The sequence below is a fragment of the Saimiri boliviensis genome, chromosome 5, assembly GCF_048565385.1.
Source record: "Saimiri boliviensis isolate mSaiBol1 chromosome 5, mSaiBol1.pri, whole genome shotgun sequence".
Classification (NCBI taxonomy): domain Eukaryota; kingdom Metazoa; phylum Chordata; class Mammalia; order Primates; family Cebidae; genus Saimiri; species Saimiri boliviensis.
The window spans coordinates 34,603,967-34,619,806 of NC_133453.1; the positions used below are offsets into that span (position 1 = coordinate 34,603,967).

At 40.9% G+C, this 15,840-nt stretch overlaps 1 protein-coding gene across 6 annotated transcripts in view; it reads left to right on the forward strand.

Moving 5' to 3' along the window:
- Window positions 1-15,840, forward strand: part of INO80D (INO80 complex subunit D) — an 87,730-nt gene that overhangs the window by 12,634 nt on the left and 59,256 nt on the right. For 4 of the 6 annotated variants that reach the window (XM_010336408.2, XM_074399186.1, XM_074399185.1 and 1 more), the window contains exons 2-3: window positions 10,810-10,903; window positions 11,009-11,255. In XM_010336408.2, the coding sequence (XP_010334710.1) occupies window positions 11,038-11,255 (218 nt within the window). In that variant the 5' untranslated portion in view covers window positions 10,810-10,903; window positions 11,009-11,037. The remainder of the gene's footprint in view (window positions 1-10,809; window positions 10,904-11,008; window positions 11,256-15,840) is intronic. The other 2 variants (XM_074399188.1, XM_074399189.1) reach the window with 1 other exon arrangement.

Consider the following 15,840-nt stretch of genomic DNA (forward strand, 5'->3'; position numbering starts at 1 on the left):
GACTTGAATATTGTCTATTCTCAGTAATGGTTATTTCCGTTTTTTGGTGTGTATATTCTGCTGCTGCTCTAAAGTGCTTAATTACCTGCATTCTCTCCTTTAAGGGAGCAAAGTTCTGCTTATATGCTAAGCAAGTTGTCTCCACAGCTGAAGATGATATTTGCTAGAACTGTTAAACTATTAATAAATTTAGTTTAGCTACCGTGTTTTTCCTTCCTTTTTAAAGTGATATTCATTATACATTAAAATGTAGAGTTTGGTTGGGCATGGTGGTTCATGCCTGTAATCCCAGCAGTTTGAGAGGCTGAGGCAGGAGCTCACTGAGGCCCAGAGTTTAAGACCAACCTGGGCAACATGGTGAAATTATCCCCCATTTCTAAAAACAAAAACAAAAACAGATAGTGCTTAATTTTAGCCTTTTGTTTGTCTGGATTAGGAAATGTGGTTTAGGCCTATAATCCCAGCAATTTGGGAGGCCGATGCTGGTGGATGGCTTGAGCCTAGAGGTTCGAGACCAGCCTGGACAACATGGTCTACTATAAATATGAAAAATTAGCTGGGTGTGGTGGTGTATGCCTATGGCCCCAGCTCCTTGGGAGGTTGAGGTGGGGGGATCACTTGAGCCTGGGAAGTCAAGGCTTCAGTGAGCCATAATCATACTGTACTCCAGCCTGGGTGACAGAGCAAGACCCTGTCTCAGAAAGAAGGAAAGGAAGAAAGAAAATGTGATAATATTTACATATTAGAGTCTAAAAGACATTTGATTAAGATTATGTGGGCTTTATATGTTGTATGTTTCCTTTCTTCTTTATATCTTGCACTGAATGCCAAAGAGTGAAAGTGATGTGAACTTCACCTTTAGTGAAATCGGGGTAAAAAATGCCAGCTCCGGAAGGCTATGGGTAAAGAGTGAAAAATATGTAGGCTTTTTTCTGAGAACTGCCTCAGTGCATTTGTCATAACTTCTTCTTTATTTAAAAAGGAGAAGCTTATTAATGTAGAGAAGACCAGATATTCATGTATTTCCAGTTTACGGAGAAGTGATTTTTTATTTTTTAAAATTATTTTCTTTTTTTTTTTTTATTTTATTTTTTATTTTTTATTTTTTGAGACGGAGTTTCGCTCTTGTTACCCAGGCTGGAGTGCAATGGCGCGATCTTAGCTCACCACAACCTCCGCCTCCTGGGTTCAGGCAATTCTCCTGCCTCAGCCTCCTGAGGAGCTGGGATTACAGGCACGCGCCACCACGCCCAGCTAGTTTTTTGTATTTTTAGTAGAGACGGGGTTTCACCATGTTGACCAGGATGGTCTCGATCTCTCGACCTCGTGATCCACCCGCCTCGGCCTCCCAAAGTGCTGGGATTACAGGCTTGAGCCACCGCGCCCGGCTTTTTTTTTTTTTAAATAAGATGGGGTTTCACCATGTTGTTCAGGCTGGTCTTGAACTCCTAACTTCAGGTGATCTGCCCACCTTGGCCTCCAAAGTGCTTGGATTACAGGCATGAACCACCACACCCGGCCACAGAGAAGTGATTTTGATACTGCAATAATACTCAATTAGAAGAAATTTAGGCTGGTTGTGGTGGCTCACGCCTGTAATACCAATACTTTGGGAAGTGAAGCAGGAGGATCACTTGAGGATCACTATGAGATCAGCCTGGGCAATGTAGTGAGACTTCATCTCTACAATAAATTTAAAAATTAGCTGGGCACAGTGATGCATACCTGTAGTCCTAGCTACTTGTGAGGCTAAGGTAAGAGAATCACTTGAGCCTAGGAGTTTGAGGTTGCAATTAGCTGTGATTGTGCCACTGCATACTCTGGCCTTGACAAGAGAACAAGAGTCTGTCTCTTTAAAAAAAAAAAAAAAAAAAAAAAAGCCAGGCGTGGTGGTTCATGCCTGTAATCCCAGCACTTTTGGAGGCTGAGGTGGGTGGATTACCTGAACGTCAGGAATTCAAGACCAGCCTGATCAACATGGAGAAACCCTGTCTCTACTAAAAATACAAAATTAGCCAGGCATGGTGTTGCATGCTTGTAATCCCAGCTACTCAGGAGGGTGAGGCAGGAGAATTGCTTCAACCTGAGAGGTGGAGGTTGCGGTGAGCCGTGATTACACCATTGCACTCCAACCTGGGCAACAAGAGCGAAACTCTCTCTCAAAAAAAAAAAAAAAAAAAAAAGAAGAAGAAAGTTAGATTTCAAAATTATTACAAAAATAATGCATTTGTTGTTAAAAAAAAAATTCTATAGTATATTTCCATAGTAAATTGCTTTATGGTTCTGTTATGATTATGGAGTATTTTACTATTCAAAATTTAAAAAGATATTTGTGGTTAATGATTGCAAGTACTGGCATCTCTATTCTTCCTTCCCCAAACCAACTTTAAAAATAGGGAGAATTAGAAACAAAATAAACGGAAAATTTGACAATTACTATAACCTTATAATCAAAATATATGTATTATGGTCAGTCGTGATAGCTCACACCTGTAATCCCAATACTTTGGGAGGCCGAGGTGGGTGGATCACCTGAGGTTAGGAGTTCAAGACCAGCCTGGACAACATGGCAAAACCCCATCTCTACTAAATATACAAAAAAGGTAGCCATGCGTGGTAGTGGGCGCCTATAATCCCAGCTACTTGGGAGGCTGAGGCAGGAGAATCGCTTGAACCCAGGAGGTGGTGGTTGCAGTGAGCCTAGATTGTGCCACTTCACTCTAGCCTGGGTGACAGAGCAAAACTCTGTCTCAAAAAAAAAAACAAACCCAACAATATAGGAATTAGTGCTGTTGAGTGCAGGGCAAGAGATGATGCCAAGAGAGGATGATTTCCTCTATAGAACCAGGCAAAGCAAAGGAAGCAGCTTTCTCCCAAGAAAGTGACATACCTGGAGGCCAAAACTGTTAACCCCCATGCATGGATGGCAAATTGGGTATGTATGTTGGGCTCCCTGAGTGGCAGGAGAGGTGGGGCTGAGTTACAAACTGTGCAGTCCCACCAATTTTGTAGGAAGTTCAGACGGGAGGAGAAACTGGCAGCAAGCAGCCTTTCAGCTGCTGATCTTGGTCATCTGAAGAGAAATAAAGACTGAATTATCATTCCATCTCCAGATCGATGGCATGTGGACTCCTGTGAGTTAAGGAATGTAGTTCAGCACTGGAGTCAAGCCTCAAGGGAAAGTGAAAAAATAGTTCCTGTCGTGGATGGTGGGGGTGAGACATAGCTCCCCTGAAACTAGAGTTTAAAGATGAGATATAAAAGCCCAAGAAATAGGACAACAGAAGGATCTAAGAGTGAGCTGATAGAATCAGGATACAAAATAAGAGAAAAGTAACATTGCAGAAACATTCAAAGCAGCAAATATCAACTGTAGCTGGGGGTAATGGAGGCAAGCTTGAGAAATTTGAGCTACCCAAAATGGAGCAAATAAAACTGAAGAAAGACTAGAGAGAGAGTGATAAATAGGGAATACAGCAAATCTAGCATGCCAATAATTGATATCCCTGAAGCTGTTGGCAGGATAAATCAAGCAGAAAGAAATGTCAACACATTAAGGAAGAGTTTCCCACAAAAAAAGAAGATTTGAAGGCATTAGAACTTTTGACTACTCAAGAACTTAACTGATAGCCTGCTGTTAACTAGAAGCCTTGCTGAAAACATAAAGATTGATTAACACATATTTGTTTATGTGTTGTCTATTATATTGTTACAATACAGTAAGCTACAGAAAAATTGTTATTAAGAAAATCATAAGGAGGAGAAAATATATTTAGTACTAAGTGGAAGTGGATCATCATAAAAGTCTTTACATTGAGTAGATGGAGGAAGAAGAGAAGGGATTGGTCTTACTGTCTCAGGGTAACAGGAGGAAAAAAAATCCATGTATAAGCGGAGCTACATGGTTCAAACTTCTCTACTGAATATAGTGAAATGTGTAATAAAAAGACAATTAAAGGCTAAAAGCAATACAAACTATAATAGGATTAAGATGAAATATTTCATAAAATTATAAATTAGATAAACTCATTTATTAAAAGAAAATGACTTGGGCCGGGCAGGATGACTCACCTCTGTAATCTCAGCACTTTGGGAGGCCCAGGCAGGAGGATCACTTGAGATCAGGAGTTCAAGACCAGCCTGAGCAACATAGTGAAACCTTGTCTCTACAAAAAAAATACAGAAAATTAGCTGTGTGTAGTGGTATGTGCCTGTAGTCCCAGCTACCCAGGAGGCTGAGGTGGGAGGATTGCTTGAGCCCTGAAAGTTGAGACTGCAGTGAGCGGTGATCATGCCCCTGGACTCCAGCCTGGGTGGCAGAGTGAGACACTGTCTGACTCAAAAAAAGAAAAGAAAAGAAAAAAAATTACTCAAAAGTAAAATGATTCAGATTGGAGCAAAAAGTCAACCCAACAAAAGTTGCATCTAAAAGGGATCAGCAAATAACATGTTAATAAGTATTTTTATCTTTGTGGCCATATAATATCTGTTGCGACTACTAAATTTTACCATTATAGGCCGGGCGCAGTGGCTCACACCTGTAAGCCCAGCACTTTCGGAGACTGAGGTGGGTGGATCACCTGAGGTTGGGAGTTCGAGACCAGCCTGACAAACATGGAGAAACACCGTCTCTAGTAAAAATACAAAATTAGTTGGGCATGGTGGCACATGCCTGTAATCCCAGCTACTCGGGAGGCTGAGGGAGGAGAATCACTTGAGCTTGGGAGGCGGAGGTTAAGGTAAGCTGAGATCATGCCATTGCACTCCAGCCTGGGCAATAAGAGTGAAACTCCCGTCTCAGAAAAAAAAAATATTACCATTATAGCACAAAAGCCATGGACAGTATGTAAATGAATGAGCACAGCTATGTTATTTACAAAAAACAAACAGTAGGCCACATTTGTCCTTTAAGAAATAGTTTAGTTAACTGACCTGTGATCTAAAACAGTGTAGCCAGGCACAGTGGCTCACGCTTGTAATCCTAGCGCTTTGGAAAGCCAATGTGGGAGGATCTCTTTCTCTCTCTCTCTCTCTTTTTTTGAGATGGAGTCTCACTCTCCCCAGGCTGGAGTGAAGTAGAATGATCTTGGGTCACTGCAACTTCCGCCTCCTGGGTTTAAGAAATTCACCTGCCTCAGCCTCCTGAGTAGCTGGGATTACAGGCCCCTGCCACCATGCCTGGCTAGTTTTTGTATTTTTAGTAGAGACGAGGTTTCACCATGTTGGTCAGGCTGGTCTCGAACTCCTGACCTTGTCATCCACCTGCCTCAGCCTCTCAAAGTGCTGGGATTACAGGTGTGAACCATTGTGCCCGGCCGAGGGAGGATCTCTTGAGCATAGGAGTTTGAGACTAACCTGGGCAAGCATGGTGAGACCCAGTCTCTACAAAAAATTTAAAAAATTAGCCAGATACGGTAGCAAGCACCTATAGTCCTAGCTATTTGGGAGGCTGAGGTGGGAGGATCTCTTGAGCCCAGAAGTTTGAGGTTGCAGTGAGTTATGACCATGCCACTGCAATTCCTTCTGGCAACAAAGTGAGACCCTGTCCTCAAAATATAAAATAAATAAAAATAGGCTGGGTGTGGTGGCTTATGCCTATAATCCCAACACTTTGGGAGACTGAGGCAAGCGGATCACCTGAGGTCGGGAGTTTGAGACCGGCCTGACCAACATGGAGAAACCCTGTCTCTACTAAAAATACAAAATTAGTTGGGTATGGTGGTGCGTGCCTGTAATCCCAGCTACTTGGGAGGCTGAGGCAGGAGAACTGCTTGAACCCAGGATGTGGAGGTTGCAGTGAGGCAAGATAGCCCCATTGCACTCCAGCCTGGGCAACAAGAGCAAAACTCCATCTCAAAATAAATAAATAAAATAATACATAAAATAAGATAAAACACAACACATGCCTCAAAAGTTGAGAACAAAAGTACGGGCAAAGACTCAGTTGATATTCAAACCAAAAAAGCATTAGTTCAGATATTTGTGTCAGACAAGCTTGAATTCATCACAGAATGCATCAATTGAGTTGCATTTGGTTACTTTTGTGTGTGTATGTGAAACAGATTTTCCTCTGTCACTCAGGCTGAAGTGTAGTGGCACAATCTCGGCGCACTTCAACCTCATATCCTTCCATCCCTGCCCTCAGACTTCTTTCTATGATTTGTGAAATACTCTCTTACATACAGACATGTAAATTTCATTTTTTTCTTGAAGTTCATATAGGTTTCCTTGAAATAATTTGTGAAAGATCCATGTGTGCGTTTGGCTGGTGGGTGAATAAAAATTCATCTTTGGTGAATTTTTCACCAAAGATGGTGAAAAATGAAAAATGGCATAGATTTGTTTTGAAACATCCAGGGGAAACATTTCCTGGATATTTCCAAACATCCAGGGAAACGAAATTTAAATGTTTATGTTTTATAATTTTTAAATCAGAAAATTTTAATGGACCCAAAATAATTGTACATATTTATGGGATATATAGTAATGTTTTGATTCATATAATATATAGTGATCAGCAGGATCATTAGCATATTCATCTCAAGCATTATTTTTTTGTGCATATTGGAAATGTTCAATATCCTCCTTCTAGCTAGTTGAAACTGTGTAATAATTATTGTTAACTATAGCCATCCTATAGTGCTATAGAACACTAGGGCTTATTCCTCCCTTCTAGCCATAATTTTGTGTCCTTTAGGAGATGTCTCCCTATTCACTTTTTCTCTCCCCCACCATTCCCAGTCCTTGCCTTTTAGCCTCTGTTCTACTTTTTACTTCCTTTTTTTTTTTTTTTTTTTTTTTTTTTGTGAGATGGAGTCTTGCTCTGTTTCCCAGTTGGAATGCAGTGGCATGATTTCAGTTCACTGCAGCCTCTTTCTTAGCCTCTCGAGTAGCTGAGATTACAGGCGCCTGCCACCACGTCTGGCTACTTTTTGTATTTTTAGTAGCAACGGGATTTCATCATGTTGGCCAGGCAGGTCTCGAACTCCTGACCTCAAATGATCCACCTGCTTGGCCTCCCAAAGTGTTGGGATTACAGGCGTGAGCCACCACACCCAGCCTACTTTTTACTTCTATGAAATCAATTTCTTTAGGGTCGACATGAGTGAGAACATGTGTGTTTAATTTTCCATAAATAAGTTTAATTTATTTCACTTAAGATAATGTCCTCTAGTTCTATCCATATTGCTGTGAATAAGGGAATTTCATCCGTGTGTGTGTGTGTGTGTGTGTGTGTGTGAGACGGAGTCTTGCTTTGTTGCCCAGGCTGGAGTGCAGTGGCACGATCTCAGCTCACTGCAACTGCCACCTCCCAGGTTCAAGCGATTCTCCTTCCTTAGTCTTCCAAGTAGGTGGTATTACAGGCGCCCACCAACACACCTGGCTACTTTTTATAATTTTAGCAGAGACGGGGTTTGGCCATGTTGGCCAGCTGGTCTTGAACTCCTGACCTCAGGTGATCCACTCACCTCGACTTCCCAGAGTGCTGGGATTACAGGTGTGAGCCACCACATCCAGCCCCCAAGAATTTCATTCTTTTTAATGACTGAATAATATTCCATTATGTATACACTCCACATTTTCTTTATCCATTCATCTGTTGTGAGACACCAAGTTTGATTCCATGTCTTGGCTGTTGTCAGTAGTGCTGCAGTAAACATGGGAGTGCAGATATCTCTTTGATGTATTGTTTCCTTTTCTTTGGATAAATGCCTAGTAGTGGATAGTTTTATTTGTAGTTCTTTGAAGAACCTTTATACTGTTCAGTTTTGTTTTTGTTTTTGTTTTTGTTTTTTAAATTTAATTTAATTTAATTTAATTTAATTTTTTTTGAGACGGAGTTTCGCTCTTGTTGCCCAGGCTGGAGTGCGATGGTGCGATCTCAGCTCACCGCAACCTCTGCCTCCTGTGTTCAGGCAATTCTCCTGCCTCAGCCTCCTGAGTAGCCGGGACTACAGGCATGCACCACCATGCCCAGCTAATTTTTTGTATTTTTAGTAGAGACGGGGTTTCACCATGTTGACCAGGATGGTCTCGATCTCTTGACCTCGTGATCCACCTGCCTCGACCTCCCAAAGTGCTGGGATTACAGGCTTGAGCCACCGCGCCCATCCTGTTTTGTTTTTTGTTTTGAGATAGTTTCGCTCTGTTACCCAAGGTGGAGTGCAGTGGCATGATCTTGGCTCACTGCAGTCTTGACCTCCTGGGTTCAGGCGATCCTCCTGCCTCAGCCATCTGAGTAGCTGGGACTTAAAGGCACATGCCACCATACCCAGCTAATTTTTGTAATTTTAGCAGAAACAGGGTTTCGCCATGTTGACCAGGCTAGTCTTGAACTCCTGACCTCAAGTGATCCACCAGCCTTGGCCTCCCAAAGTGCTGGGATTACGAGAGTGAGCCACTGCACCTGGCCCATACTGTTCTTTGTAGTGGCTGTACTGGTTCACATTTCCAAACAACATACAAGAGATCCCTTTTTGCTGCATCCTCGCCAGCATTTGTCATTTTTTGTCTGTTTGATAATAGCCATCTGAAGTGGGGTAGGAGGATACCTCACCCCAATTCTGATTTGCATTTCCTTGATGATTAGTGATGTTCAGCATCTTTTCATACGTTTGTTATCCATTTGTGTGTTGTCTTTTGAGAAATATCTGTTCAGATCATTTGCCCATTTTAAAATTGAATTGTTTGAATTTTTCTCTGTTGAGATGTTTGTTTCTTATATATTCTAGATGTTAATTCCTTGTTGGTTGAATAGTTTGCAGATACTTTCTCCCATTCCGTAGGTTGTATTTTTGTGCTCTTGGTTGTTCCTTTGCTGTGCAGAAGCTTTTTTGATATAATCCCATTTGTTTGTTAATTTTTACTTGTATTGTCTGTACTTTTCAGATCTTAACTCATAAAATCTTTCCCCACATTAGTGTCCCCTGTGTTTTCTTCTAGTAGTTTTATAGTTTCCAGTCTTAACAATTAGGTCTTTGATCTATTTTAAGTTAATTTTGTATGGGGTGAAAGGTAGGGATCTAGTTTCATTCTTCTGCCTGTGGATATCCAGTTTCTTAGCACCTAAACTGAAATTTCTAGTCCAACTTTTTTTCTTACATTTTCATAAGGTGAAAAGAGAAAGCTTTATTTTTTACATTAGTGTGTGATTAGATTTACTTAGTAATGAATGTGATTTTTTTCCTTCCAGAAGAGAGTATGATTTTTATTAACTAAGTTAATATTTCGAGTGTTTTTTTTTTTTTCTTCCTACAGTAAGTGAAGTATTTCTGGAGAAGAATACAAAATCTCTACTTTTATTACTGGCAGGTGGAATGTAGTCATGTATCATAATCATGTATTATAAAAATGAACACTTAGGAATAATAATTTGTTTCTCCAGTGCTTACCATATACTAAGAATGATACTTAGTATGTTGCATGCTTTGTATCATTTGATCCTTCCAGCATCCTGATGATAACATAGCTACTCTTATTATCCCTATTTTACAGACGAGAAAACTGAGATTCAAATAGGTTAAATGATTTGTTCAAGGTAACACATTAAGTGGCAGATTTTGGACTTGAACAACGTCTGACACCTCCAGCATTTATGTATCTTGTCATTCACTGGTAAAGGAGAGAGTATTTCTGGACTTTTTCAGTAGCTGATATCTGAGCTGTTCAGTCAGCCATCTTGGTTGCCGAAAGTGAGGAGGATGGGCGAGACTCCATCAGCTCGCTAGGATCCTCACTTGGCAAAATAGATTCAGTTTCATAATAGACTAGATGGTGTTGTAATGTATAAATCCTACCATTGGGCCTTTTGTTTATAGACTGTGAGTGAGTATTGTATAATTCCCTCCTTCCATTTTCTCACTGACTCTGAAAAGACCTGTAAGCCATAATTATTATAGTATTTAGTATGATTGGAAGCACCACGTCGTACAGAACACTGAACTGAATGATGTAAGTGTGGTCAGGTGACTAGTCTTTGTGTCTGAGAAGTTTATAAAGATTGGGATGGGATAGGTGTGGGGAAATATTATAACGGAAAGAACATTTTTAATGGCAGAAATTTGCTTTATTTTGTGTTTCATAGAAACATTTATAAATTGCCAAATATTTTACTATCATATAAAAAAAGAATTTCTGAGAGAAGCTTTAGGTCTACCATTCTGTTGGCATTGTAAAGGGATGTGGGTTCTGAAAATGAGTATAGCATGCAAACACCAGTAATGAAAAAGAGACCTGCTACCTGTGACATTCATTTGGTGGAAGAGTTCTGCTGCTTTGAGGTATTTATAAGACTTAACCAGAGCAAATGTTATTTAGTTCAATTTTGGGGGATAAGATAATTTAATTTAATTTTTCACAGAGTCTTGATCTCTCACTCAGGCTGGAGTGCAGGGGTGTGATCTTGGCTCACGGCAACCTCCGCCTCCTGGGTTCAAGTGATTCTCCTGCCTCAACCTCCCAAGTAGCTGGAATTACAGACGCCTGCCACCATGCCTGGCTAATTTTTGTATTTTTAGTAGAGACGGGGTTTCGGCATGCTGGCCAGGCTGGTCTCGAACTCCTGACCTTAGGTGATCCACCTGCCTTGACCTCCCAAAGTGTTGGGATTACAAGCATGACCCACAGTGCCCAGCCAACTTAATGTTTTATAATGTCTCTTATTTTCTTATTTAACCTCATTATCGGAATGTTGATTTACAGTGAAGAATCCATCGCATTAGGAAGGGTGATATTATAGTATTTTGCTTCCTGGGTGAACTAGCTTTGCTTATTTATGTTTGTTAACTAGGCCTTTTAATATTTTTATAGACAATCTGCTTCATCTTGATTCTGCGGCATTCCAAACTGTGGTATCCTTGGGGGTTCTCTTAACATTGCTATGGTGCAGAAGATTTAAAATCAGGTATGGCTGTGGGGCCAGAAGTCCCTCAGTGAAATTCTCAACCTAAATCTGCATTATACTCTCTGATTTATCATTTGGGTTTCTTTTTTTGTGGTGGCCTTTTAGCTGATGTTCACAAGGAATAGAGTCACGTGATGTATGAAGGGAAACATATACACTTCTCTGAGGTTGACAATAAGCCCTTGTGCTCATATAGCCCCAAACTGTGCAAGCAGAGGCGACTCAACGGCTACGCCTTCTGTATCAGACACGTTCTGGAGGACAAGACTGCCCCCTTCAAGCAATGTGAATATGTGGCCAAGTATAACAGCCAACGCTGCACCAACCCCATCCCCAAATCAGAGGATCGTAGGTAAGGGCTAATCATGAGAATCAATCCTTGATGTAATTAAGAGGCTTGGAATTTTTTCTTTTCTTGTTTTTTCTTCTCTTTTCTTCTCTCTTTTTCTCCTTCATTTCTCCCTCCCTCCCTCCCTCTCCATATTTAAATGTTGAATTCTGGGGGTAATCTAAGTAAACTATGGCATACTTTTAAAGATGAAATATGGCAATTTAAAAAAATAGAGTAGTAAATTGGGGGAGTTACTTGAAAAGTATGTTTGAGTATCTTCTTCTTTTTAGTTGATTTCATGAACTTCTAGAATTACTAAAAAACATTTGTTTCCCCTCAAAGTTGCTGCTTAAAGTCTTGAAATGGATTTCTTTGGTTTGTGGCCTTATAAAGAATTCCTGACTTTTCTACTTAGTTTTCTTATTTGCCTAAATGAGAGAAATTATAAGAACTAATTAGGTGTTGTAATTATGATAGTAATTTTGGAGTTTAAAATCTATGCCTACAAGTTAGTAAAGGATATGTACTTATTGAAAAAAAAAATACTACTTGAATCTTTTAGATATACTTTCTGTCACACTGCTCACCAGTGTTTGGTATGTTTTATAACCTTGCCTTTTTTGGTTAAAAAGTGTTCCAAACAGAATATGTTTACCATAATTTGGAAACAGTATTTCACATTAAGGATTGGTTTTACCACTGGAATGATGAATATATGCTTTGCTGAATTAAAAGAAAATGGAATTTTTTTTTTTTTTTGAGACGGATTTTCGCTCTTGTTACCCAGGCTGGAGTGCAATGGCACGATCTCGGCTCACCGCAACCTCCGCCTCCTGGGTTCAGGCAATTCTCCTGCCTCAGCCTCCTGAGTAGCTGGGATTACAGGCACGTGCCACCATGCCCAGCTAATTTTTTGTATTTTTAGTAGAGACGGGGTTTCACCATGTTGACCAGGATGGTCTCGATCTCTTGACCTTGTGATCCACCCGCCTCGGCCTCCCAAAGTGCTGGGATTACAGGCTTGAGCCACTGCGCCCGGCCTAAATGGAATTGTTTTTAAAGGAGTCTTACACTGGCTATTTGTCTTCCATATTGTTTGGAAAATTCACACTACTTTTCATATATGATCTTTTCTCCAGTTTCTTTTTCTTCTGTTCTCCAGAAACCATACAGATCATTGCGGGCCTTCATGGAGAGATACATGCTTGTTTTCTAAAAGTTTCTAGATAACTTGTTATCTCTAGGTAGAAAATTTGAACCTTTTACTTCTATCTTAAAACACACACACACAACTTTCATCCATGTTTCTATACGTTAGCAAATGTCACTTGCATAAATTGGTTGGAAAGAAATCAGATATTTTATGTGTTGAATACTTTTTATGCTTGTAGTATGAAATAAATAATTTGTATTGGTGGAGATCTCATCAAAATGAGTACAAATAGTTTAATGGGGATTTAGGAATACTCTCTTAGAATTTCTAATGAGCGCCTAAGTCTTCAAATTACAATACCTGAAAGTTAGTAACAGCTGCTTAGTGAGGCAAGGAATAAAATTTTAATCTCAGGTGAGAAAGGGACCTATGTATTAGGCTAAATATATCTGTCTGGTTTTTAGCAGACTGAAAATGATAATTTCTTGCCCTTTTTTAATTTGAAGAATGGATGTGCTTGGATTAGTATTTTTTACATCAAGCTCCATCATAAACACATTTCTAAAATTTTGTGTTAAATCAGTTTATTGTAGTTACAGTTGTCAGAACTGGATTTGTTTTCAGTTGAGCCAAAGCAAGAGTTATCTTAATAGTTAACTTTTTGGAGGTTGAGGCAGTGGATTGCTTGAGCCTAGGAGTTCAAGACCAGCCTGAACACCATGGCGAAAACCCATCTGTACAAAAAATACAAAAATGAGTCAGATGTGGTGGTGTGCACCTGGAGTCTCAGGTACTCTGGAGGCTGAGATGGGATCATGCCACTGTACTCCAGCTTGGGCAACTGAACAAGACCCACCTCTCATAAGTGAGAGTCCTTATGAATTTCTTTCTTTCTTTTTTTTTTGAGACGGAGTTTCGCTCTTGTTACCCAGACTGGAGTGCAATGGTGCAATCTCAGCTCACCGCAACCTCCGCCTCCTGGGTTCAAGCAATTCTCCTGCCTCAGCCTCCCGAGTAGCTGGAACTACAGGCGTGCGCCACCATGCCCAGCTAATTTTTGTATTTTTAGTAGAGACAGGGTTTCACCATGTTGACCAGAATGGTCTCGATCTCTTGACCTCATGATCCACCCGCCTCGGTCTCCCAAAGTGCTGGGATTACAGGCGTGAGCCACCACACCCAGCCTTGAATTTCTTTAAAATATTCTCTGAAGCATCTGTATTCAGTTTTATCTTTCAAATAGTTTGCTCTTCTGAGAACAAGATAAAGGAAAGGACTTTCATGTTATTATCTCTAGAGAAGCTGTGCTTAATAAGTACCTTTTTTTTTTTTTTTTTTTTTTTTTTTTTTTTTTTTTTTTTTAACAGAGTCTTGTTCTGTTGCCCAGGCTAGAGTGCAGTGGCACGATCTTGGTTCACTGCAACCTCTGGCTCCTAGGTATAAGTGATTCTCCTGCTGCAGCCTCTTCAGTAGCTGGGACTACAGGTGCACACTACCACACCTGGCTAATTTTTGTATTTTAGTAGAGATGGGGTTTCACCATGTTGGCCAGGCTGGTCTCGAACTTCTGACCTCAAGTAATTCGCCCACCTCTGCTTCCCAAAGTGCTGAGATTACAGGCGTGAGCCACTGCACCCAGCCATAAAAACTGAGTTATACATTGGTTTTTCTTTTCTTTTTTTCCCTTCAGATGGGGTCTTATTCTTTTGCCCAGGCTGGAGTGCAGTGGCATGATTGTAGCTCACGACAGCCTCGAACTTCTGGCCTCAAATGATCCTCTTGCCTCAGCCTCCCAAGTAGCTAGAACTACAGGCATGTGTCGTGTAGCTGGCTGATTTTTTAAAAAGTTTTTGTGGATATGGAGCTTTCATCTCCTTGCTGGGTTGCCCAGGCTTGTTTCGAATTCCTGGCTTCAAGCAATCCCTCTACCTTGGCCTCCCAAAATGTTGGGATTATAGACATGAGTCACCACACCAGGCCAAATTTATTCATTATTAAATTTTTTCATGCTCTTGAGAAACTTCTTGGTTAGTGCAGTTATCCTAGATGCCTCCTCTTTCTTTGCTGGCCATTGCTTTGTGAATCTGTTCTGTTTCAGATGTATATATGGTACCTAGCTCAAACCTGCTAGGCATTCACATGTGCATGCACACAGACACACACACACACTGTGTACATTCTCTTTGCTGGCTACAAAGCTTTTTCTTTTTTTCAGTGGCTGTACATGACAAAGAAAGCTTTTTCTTAAGAGGCCTATCTTAAATAAAAGAGGGCCTCTGATAGATTTATTTCCAAGACAATGCAACAAAACACACACACATACTCTGCGTATGAGATTTTCTGATTATTTGGTGAATCTGTATTTTTTTTTTTTTTTTTGGAGATGGGGTTTCACCGTGTTGGCCAGGCTGGTCTTGAAATCCTGGCTCCAAGTGATTCATCCACCTTGGCCTCTCAAAGTGCTGGGATTACAGGCATGAGCCACTACACCCAGCCAAGGATTGACATTTTTTACTTTAGTGTTTTTTTCCCCAAACTATGTTTTGTGGAGCTATTATCTATATGCTACAATAAAAATAGGTTCTCTTTTTTTTGTTTTTGTTTGTTTGTTTGTTTGTTTGTTTTTGAGGCGGAGTTTCACTCTTGTTACCCAGGCTGGAGTGCAGTGGCGTGATCTTGGCTCACCACAACCTCCGCCTCCTGGGTTCAGGCAATTCTCCTGCCTCAGCCTCCTGAGTAGCTGGGAGTACAGGCACGTGCCACCATGCCCAGCTAATTTTGTTGTTGTTGTATTTTTAGTAGAGACGGGATTTCACTATGTTGACCAGGATGGTCTCGATCTCTTGACCTTGTGATCCACCCGCCTCAGCCTCCCCAAGTGCTGGGATTACAGGTTTGAGCCACCGTGCCCGGCCCTGTTTGTTTTATTTTGTTTTGAGGCTGAATCTTGTTCTCTCACCCAGGCTGGAGTGTAGTGGCATAATCTCAGCTCACTGCAGCCTCAACCTCATGAGTTCAAGGGATTTTCCTGCCTCAGCCTCCCAAGTAGCTGGAATGACAGGCGCCCGCCACCACGCCTGGCTAATTTTTGTATTTTTAGTAGAGATGGGGTTTTACCATGTTGGCCAGGGTGGTCTCAAACTATTGACCTCAAGTGAACCACCTGCATTTCTCCAAAAGTGCTGGGATTACAAGCATGAGTCACTTGCCTGGCTGGTTCTGTTTTCATTGTTTTGTTGTTGTTTTTTTTTAATTGAGACAGGCTCTTGCTATGTTACTCAGGCTGATGTTGAACTCCTGGCCTCAAGGGGTCTCCTGCCTCAGCCTCCTGAAATGCTGGGATTACAGACATGAGCCACCACATTTGGCCCTGGGTTTCATTTTCAAATAACTTTGGGAAACACTCCCAGATGGGTACATTTTCCTCTTGGAACTTCATGACGCACATTGTAC